The sequence below is a fragment of the Salmo salar genome, chromosome ssa26, assembly GCF_905237065.1.
Source record: "Salmo salar chromosome ssa26, Ssal_v3.1, whole genome shotgun sequence".
In the NCBI taxonomy this organism is placed as follows: domain Eukaryota; kingdom Metazoa; phylum Chordata; class Actinopteri; order Salmoniformes; family Salmonidae; genus Salmo; species Salmo salar.
In genome coordinates this window covers 49,068,169-49,078,073 of record NC_059467.1, presented here as the reverse complement: position 1 = coordinate 49,078,073, position 9,905 = coordinate 49,068,169, and the positions used below count along the sequence as shown (strand labels likewise).

General features: G+C 40.2%; 1 protein-coding gene across 2 annotated transcripts in view; it reads right to left on the bottom strand.

The window, feature by feature from the left end:
- Positions 1 to 3,413: 3,413 nt before the first annotated feature.
- The window catches only part of LOC106587983 (tumor protein p53-inducible protein 11), a 71,057-nt gene continuing 64,565 nt past the window's right edge, over positions 3,414 to 9,905 (bottom strand). For both annotated transcript variants that reach the window (XM_045708332.1, XM_045708331.1), the window contains one exon: positions 3,414 to 3,934. In XM_045708332.1, the coding sequence (XP_045564288.1) occupies positions 3,777 to 3,934 (158 nt within the window). In that variant the 3' untranslated portion in view covers positions 3,414 to 3,776. The remainder of the gene's footprint in view (positions 3,935 to 9,905) is intronic.

Sequence of the window (9,905 nt, the reverse complement as noted above, 5' to 3'; positions counted from 1 at the left end):
GCATGTCGATACCTTTATGCACAATGTACATTTAAAATAGACACAATAATAACATCTATCACATTTCCTAAAGCATTGATGCCGTTCATGATGACAAATCCACCGTGGTCCCAAATGCACTGAAAGATAAAGATGTGCCTGGATGAAGAGATAGTAAACTTCCTCTATTCTAATAAGAGATATTCAAATTGCTTGGTGTTCAGAGAAAGTTAAATCAGACGTGATACTGTACCCCCAAAAAAGTACATCTGTAGAAGTGTCAAAACACCATTTTTTTTTTAAACACGTCAGATCAAACGTGTTACACAAAGTGTCCTAAACCTTCTATTGTATCTGAAGAATGCTTCTAGTATGTTCTCTCTACCTCAATGCAAAAGCAAACGGCCCAGTTTCCACGATCCAAGCTTCAGTACATAACGATGATTAAAAATGACCCTTTGATGCACTGCTGAACATAAAATAACTGTTTAGTGGGAGTATTAAAATGATACATCGGCCTGATTGATTCTTTTTCCTTCTGTCACATTTCCCCAGACTGAAGGATTATCCTTCAGTCAGTCCAGCAAAAAACCTAAACACATGGAAGAATGCTTGAGTCCCACAAAACAAAAGGAGGTGGAGTGTTTCTTTAATACAACATATATTAGTACAGAACAAAACCAGTGTTGTTTCTTTAACACAACATATATTAGTACAGAACAAAACCAGTGTTGTTTCTTTAATACAACATATATTAGTACAGAACAAAACCAGTGTTGTTTCTTTAATACAACATATATTAGTACAGAACAAAACCAGTGTTGTTTCTTTAATACAACATATATTAGTACAGAACAAAACCAGTGTTGTTTCTTTAATACAACATATATTAGTACAGAACAAAACCAGTGTTGTTTCTTTAATACAACATATATTAGTACAGAACAAAACCAGTGTTGTGTCCATCAGCGAACGCAACGGGAAAAACCTGACATGAGCGTTTCTTATTGGACAGGTAAGTACCTCACTGTTTCACTCAGGGTTTTTTTCTTCTGTTTTCACCGATATGAACATGACCCAAACCAACATAAAACAGAACATTAGACAGTAGTCGTTCTCTGACCCAAACCGACATAAAACAGAACATTAGACAGTAGTCGTTCTCTGACCCAAACCAACATAAAACAGAACATTAGACAGTAGTCGTTCTCTGACCCAAACCGACATAAAACAGAACATTAGACAGTAGTCGTTCTCTGACCCAAACCGACATAAAACAGAACATTAGACAGTAGTCGTTCTCTGACCCAAACCAACATAAAACAGAACATTAGACAGTAGTCGTTTCTCTGACCCAAACCGACATAAAACAGAACATTAGACAGTAGTCGTTCTCTGACCCAAACCAACATAAAACAGAACATTAGACAGTAGTCGTTTCTCTGACCCAAACCAACATAAAACAGAACATTAGACAGTAGTCGTTCTCTGACCCAAACCGACATAAAACAGAACATTAGACAGTAGTCGTTCTCTGACCCAAACCAACATAAAACAGAACATTAGACAGTAGTCGTTCTCTGACCCAAACCAACATAAAACAGAACATTAGACAGTAGTCGTTCTCTGACCCAAACCAACATAAAACAGAACATTAGACAGTAGTGTTTCTCTGACCCAAACCAACATAAAACAGAACATTAGACAGTAGTCGTTTCTCTGACCCAAACCAACATAAAACAGAACATTAGACAGTAGTCGTTTCTCTGACCCAAACCAACATAAAACAGAACATTAGACAGTAGTCGTTCTCTGACCCAAACCAACATAAAACAGAACATTAGACAGTAGTCGTTCTCTGACCCAAACCAACATAAAACAGAACATTAGACAGTAGTCGTTCTCTGACCCAAACCAACATAAAACAGAACATTAGACAGTAGTCGTTCTCTGACCCAAACCAACACACAGGTTCTACCTCCTAACCCAGTGTTTCCCAAACAGGCTTACACAAGTTCTACATGACTCACGAGACTAGATATCTACAGAAAAAACCCACAGTCTGAAAACAACACTGTTCTCTTTCTGCAGGTACATGTTCAGTAACTAGCAAATATGTATTGACATGTCTTATAACACGTGGTATACTGCAAAATACAATCACCTTCTTTGGCAATCACATTTAAAAGCTCCTTTCCTAAAAAAAATATTCAACCAGAGCTTTACCTATTAACACAATGGATTTAAGTGGTTGGGGCAGTCTCAATGAAACTGTGATCGAAGTGTCCATGAAAAATGGCACCCTATTATGCCCTATATAGTGCACTACTATAGACCAGAGCCCTATTCCCTATATAGTGCACTACTATAGACCAGAGCCCTATTCCCTATATAGTGGTACTACTATAGACCAGAGCCCTATTCCCTATATAGTGCACTACTATAGACCAGAGCCCTATTCCCTATATAGTGGTACTACTATAGACCAGAGCCCTATTCCCTATATAGTGGTACTACTATAGACCAGAGCCCTATTCCCTATATAGTGGTACTACTATAGACCAGAGCCCTATTCCCTATATAGTGCACTACTTCTGAACAGAGTCCTATGTGGGGTAAGTATAGACTAGGGTGCCATTTGGGCAGGGTAAGCGCTAAGCAGTCACGTTGACTGGAGTGTTGCTTTGGAGCCACAATCTAAACCCGTCAAGCTTTTTATCTTAACTGACCGTAAAGGGGCAATCTGCAGTTCAAACAATAACAAAGTGTCCACCCCACCACTGTTTTGGTCAAAAGCTGAGGGATGGGGTTGGAGATTTGTAAACACTCAAATTCATAGACAGAGCTATGGATGCAAGGACTGACCAGCCATGATATCAAATTAATAGTTATAACACTGTTTTGGGAGAGGGGGTCTAATCAGAACTAGATCTATGGTTCTGGGTCTAATCAGAACTATATCTATGGTTCTGGGTCTTCTGGGTCTAATCAGAACTAGATCTATGGTTCTGGGTCTTCTGGGTCTAATCAGAACTAGATCTATGGTTCTGGGTCTTCTGGGTCTAATCAGAGCTGTGTGTATGGTTCTGGGTCTAATCAGAACTAGATCTATGGTTCTGGGTCTAATCAGAACTAGATCTATGGTTCTGGGTCTAATCAGAACTAGATCTATGGTTCTGGGTCTAATCAGAGCTGTGTGTATGGTTCTGGGTCTAATCAGAACTATATCTATGGTTCTGGGTCTAATCAGAACTATATATATGGTTCTGGGTCTAATCAGAGCAGCTATATCTATGGTTCTGGGTCTAATCAGAACTAGATCTATGGTTCTGGGTCTAATCAGAACTAGATCTATGGTTCTGGGTCTAATCAGAACTAGATCTATGGTTCTGGGTCTAATCAGAGCTGCTAGATCTATGGTTCTGGGTCTTCTGGGTCTAATCAGAGCTGTGTGTATGGTTCTGGGTCTAATCAGAGCTGTGTGTATGGTTCTGGGTCTAATCAGAGCTGTGTGTATGGTTCTGGGTCTAATCAGAACTATGTGTATGGTTCTGGGTCTAATCAGAGCTGTGTGTATGGTTCTGGGTCTAATCAGAGCTGTGTGTATGGTTCTGGGTCTAATCAGAACTATGTGTATGGTTCTGGGTCTAATCAGAGCTATGTGTATGGTTCTGGGTCTAATCAGAGCTGTGTGTATGGTTCTGGGTCTAATCAGAGCTGTGTGTATGGTTCTGGGTCTAATCAGAGCTGTGTGTATGGTTCAGGGTCTAATCAGAGCTGTGTGTATGGTTCTGGGTCTAATCAGAGCTGTGTGTATGGTTCTGGGTCTTCTTGGTCCTGCGACCCAGGTGGTAGTAGTAGAGGAGTGTGATGATGAGGAAGAGGACTTCACTGAGGAGGAGGAGGATGGCAGAGTTTGACATCAGACCCAGCTCCACCAGTGTGATGATGGTCACTGCAACGAGAGAGAGGACACACGTTTTACAACTAGAGTTAAGTACCTTGGTCTACGGCACATGGACAGAATTTACACCTAGTCGGCTAAGGGATTCATAACCAGCGGCCTTTCAGTTACTGGCCCAATGCTTTTAAGCGCTAGGCGTGTTTCCCAACACTGATATAGGGGACACGGTGACATCTGGGATGCAACCTATACAAATGTAATATGTGTACTCATACAGAGCAATCGGAAAGTATTCAGACTGCTTGACTTTTTCCACATTTTGGTAGGTTAAAGTCTTATTCTAAAATTGATTAAATCTGGGTTTTTTCCCCCTCATCAATCTACACACAATACCCCATAATGACATCACAATACCCCATAATGACATCACAATACCCCATAATGACATCACAATACCCCATAATGACATCACAATACCCCATAATGAAAAAGCAAACACAGGTTTTTAGAAATTGTTGCTAATTAATCATTTTAAAAGAAGCTGACATATCACATTTAGATAAGTATTCAGACCTTTTACTCAGTACTTTGTTGAAGCACCTTAGGCAGCAATTACAGCCTTGAGTCTGGGGTATGACGCTACAAGCTTAGCACACCTGTATTTAGGGAGTTTCTCCCATTCATCTCTGCAGATCCTGTCAAGCTCTGTCAGGTTGGATGGGGAGCATCGCTGCACAGCTATTTTCAGGTCAGAGATGTTAGATCGGGTTCAAGTCCGGGCTCTGGCTGTGCCACTCAAGGACATTCAGAGACTTGTCCCGAAGCCACTCCTGCGTTGTCTTCGCTGTGTGCTTAGGGTCGTTGTCCTGTTGGAAGGTGAACCTTCGCCCCAGTCTGAGGTCCAGAGCACTCTGGAGCAGGTTTTCATCAAGGATCTCTCTGTACTTTGCTCCATTCATCCTTGCCTCAATCCAGACTAGTCTCCCAGTCCCTGCCACTGAAAAACATCCCCAGAGCATGATGCTGCCACCACCATGCTTCACCGTAGGGATGGTGCCAGGTTTCCTCCAGACGTGAGGCTTGGCATTCAGGCCAAAGAGTTCAATCTTGGTTTCATCAGACCAGAGAATCTTGTTTCTCATGGTCTGAGAGTCTTTAGGTGCCTTTTGGCAAACTCCAAGCGGGCTGTCATGTGCCTTTTACTGAGGAGTGGCTTCCGTCTGTCCACTCTCTATAAAGGCCTGATTGGTGGAGTGCTGCAGAAATAGTTGTCCTTCTGGAAGGTTCTCCCATTTGCACAGATGAACTCTAGAGCTCTGTCAGAGTGACCATCAGGTTCTTGGTCACCTCCCTGACCAAGGCCCTTCTCCCCCGATTGCTCTAATCTTGGTGGTTCCAAACTTCTTCCATTTAAGAATGATGGAGGCCACTGTGTTCTTGGGGACCTTAAATGCCACAGAATTGTTTTGGTACCCTTCCCCAGATCTGTGCCGCAACACAATTCTTATCTCTGAGCTCTACGGACAATTCCATGGCTTGGTTTTTGCTCTGACATGCACTGTCAACTGTGGGACCTAACATAGACAGGTGTGTGGCTTTCCAAATCATGTCCAATCAACTGAATTTACTACAGGTGGACTCCAATCAAGTTGTAGAAACATCTCAAGGATGATCAATGGAAACAGGATGCACCTGAGATGAATTTTGAGTCTCATAGCAAAGGGTCTGAATACTTATGTAAAGAAGGTATTTCAGTTTTATTTGTTATAAATTTGCAAAAGATTTTTAAAAACCTGTTTACACTTTGTTATTATTGGGGTATTGTGTTTAGATTGGTAAGGAATTTTTTTATTAATCCATTTTAGAATAAGGCTTTAACGTAGCAAAATGTAGAAAAAGTGAAGGGGTCTGAATACTTTCTGAAGGCACTGTATATGTGATCATCTTGACCATAGATGGAACTTCACTCTCAATTCAATTCAATTCAATTCAATTCAATTCAATTCAATTCAATTCAATTCAATTCAATTCAATTCAATTCAATTCAATTCAATTGGCTTTACTGGCAGGGGAAACATATGTTTACATTGCCAAAGCAAGTGAAATAGATAAACAAAACAATCAAAAATGAACAATAAACATTACACTCACAAAAGTTCCAAAAGATTTTCAAAATGTCATATTATGTCTATATACAGTGTTGTAACAATGTGCAAATAGTTAAAGTACAAAAGGGAACATAAATAAACATGAATATGGGTTGTATTTACAATGGTGTTTGTTCTTCACTGGTTGACCTTTTCTCGTGGCAACACCCTTATCCTGTAGTTCACTTCAGGGCTCATATATATCAACCACCTCAGAGCAGGAGTGCTGATCTAGGATCAGATCCCTCGTTGTATGTGTGATCTTACTCATTACACTCATAACATTAAACTGATCCTAGATCAGTAGTCATACTCTGATACAGTACATACGGCTCCTGGTCCCCCCCGTCCATGTAATGTTATTCATTACAATCTAAAAGGTTAATCTGATCCTAGATCAGTAGTCCTACTCTGATACAGTACATACGGCTCCTGGTCCCCCCCTGTCCATGTAATGTTATTCATTACAATCTAAAAGGTTAATCTGATCCTAGATCAGTAGTCCTACTCTGATACAGTACATACGGCTCCTGGTCCCCCCCTGTCCATGTAATGTTATTCATTACAATCTAAAAGGTTAATCTGATCCTAGATCAGTAGTCCTACTCTGATACAGTACATACGGCTCCTGGTCCCCCCCTGTCCATGTAATGTTATTCATTACAATCTAAAAGGTTAATCTGATCCTAGATCAGTAGTCCTACTCTGATACAGTACATAACGGCCCAAGACTTCACTTCAGTCGACACTGCAGGACTGAACAGAGCTTGATTTCCCACTGATGTGTGAATGTCTCTTATTGAGGTACCAGAGGAGACTGGTGGAGATAACATGGACTCGCCTGGACTCTCAGTCCCTCTCTAAATACACTCTCTGATCATAGACACTACTGTTACTGGAACCAACTGATCAAATCAAATGTATTTATAAAGCCCTTCTTACATCAGCTGATATCACAAAGTGCTGTAGAGAAACCCAGCTTAAAACCCCAAACAACAAGCAATACAGGTGTAGAAGCACAGACACTACTGTTACTGTAACCAACTGATCATAGACACTACTGTTACTGATCATAGACACTACTGTTACTGATCATAGACACTACTGTTACTGACCATAGACACTACTGTTACTGATCATAGACCACTACTGTTACTGATCATAGACACGTACTGATCATAGACACTACTGTTACTGATCATAGACACTACTGTTACTGACCATAGACACTACTGTTACTGATCATAGACACTACTGTTACTGATCATAGACACTACTGTTACTGATCATAGACACTACTGATCATAGACACTACTGTTACTGATCATAGACACTACTGTTACTGATCATAGACACTACTGTTACTGATCATAGACAGTACTGTTACTGATCATAGACACTACTGTTACTGATCATAGACACTACTACTGTTACTGATCATAGACACTACTACTGTTACTGTAACCAACTGATCAGACACTACTGTTACTGTAACCAACTGATCATAGACACTACTGTTACTGATCATAGACACTACTGTTACTGATCATAGACACTACTGACCATAGACACTACTGTTACTGATCATAGACACTACTGTTACTGACCATAGACACTACTGACCATAGACACTACTGACCATAGACACTACTGTTACTGATCATAGACACTACTGTTACTGACCATAGACACTACTGTTACTGACCATAGACACTACTGTTACTGATCATAGACACTACTGTTACTGACCATAGACACTACTGTTACTGACCATAGACACTACTGTTACTGACCATAGACACTACTGTTACTGATCGTAGACACTACTGTTACTGATCGTAGACACTACTGTTACTGATCATAGACACTACTGTTACTGATCATAGACACTACTGTTACTGACCATAGACACTACTGATCATAGACACTACTGATCATAGACACTACTGTTACTGACCATAGACACTACTGACCATAGACACTACTGTTACTGATCATAGACACTACTGTTACTGATCATAGACACTACTGTTACTGACCATAGACACTACTGTTACTGACCATAGACACTACTGTTACTGACCATAGACACTACTGTTACTGATCATAGACACTACTGTTACTGATCATAGACACTACTGTTACTGATCATAGACACTACTGTTACTGATCATAGACACTACTACTGTTACTGGTCATAGACACTATTGTTACTGGTCATAGACACTACTGTTACTGACCATAGACACTACTGTTACTGACCATAGACACTACTGTTACTGACCGTAGACACTACTGTTACTGATCGTAGACACTACTGTTACTGATCGTAGACACTACTGTTACTGATCGTAGACACTACTGTTACTGATCGTAGACACTACTGTTACTGACCGTAGACACTACTGATCATAGACACTACTGTTACTGATCATAGACACTACTGTTACTGTAACCAACTGATCATAGACACTACTGTTACTGATCATAGACACTACTGTTACTGGTCATAGACACTACTGTTACTGATCATAGACACTACTGTTACTGATCATAGACACTACTGTTACTGATCATAGACACTACTGTTACTGATCATAGACACTACTGTTACTGATCATAGACACTACTGTTACTGACCATAGACACTATTGTTACTGATCATAGACACTACTGTTACTGGTCATAGACACCACTGTTACTGATCATAGACACTACTGACCATAGACACTACTGTTACTGATCATAGACACTACTGATCATAGACACTACTGTTACTGACCATAGACACTACTGTTACTGACCATAGACACTACTGTTACTGACCATAGACACTACTGATCATAGACACTACTGTTACTGACCATAGACACTACTGACCATAGACACTACTGTTACTGACCATAGACACTACTGTTACTGACCATAGACACTACTGACCATAGACACTACTGTTACTGATCATAGACACTACTGTTACTGACCATAGACACTACTGATCATAGACACTACTGTTACTGATCATAGACACTACTGGTCATAGACACTACTGTTACTGATCATAGACACTACTGTTACTGACCATAGACACTACTGTTACTGACCATAGACACTACTGTTACTGACCATAGACACTACTGATCATAGACACTACTGTTACTGATCATAGACACTACTGATCATAGACACTACTGTTACTGACCATAGACAATACTGTTACTGATCATAGACACTACTGACCATAGACACTACTGTTACTGATCATAGACACTACTGACCATAGACACTACTGTTACTGATCATAGACACTACTGACCATAGACACTACTGTTACTGATCATAGACACTACTGGTCATAGACACTACTGTTACTGATCATAGACACTACTGGTCATAGACACTACTGTTACTGATCATAGACACTACTGTTACTGACCATAGACACTACTGTTACTGATCATAGACACTACTGTTACTGATCATAGACACTACTGTTACTGATCATAGACACTACTGATCATAGACACTACTGTTACTGATCATAGACACTACTGTTACTGATCATAGACACTACTGTTACTGACCATAGACACTACTGTTACTGACCATAGACACTACTGTTACTGACCATAGACACTACTGATCATAGACACTACTGTTACTGATCATAGACACTACTGTTACTGACCATAGACACTACTGTTACTGATCATAGACACTACTGTTACTGATCATAGACACTACTGTTACTGATCATAGACACTACTGTTACTGATCATAGACACTACTGACCATAGACACTACTGTTACTGATCATAGACACTACTGTTACTGATCATAGACACTACTGTTACTGACCATAGACACTACTGTTA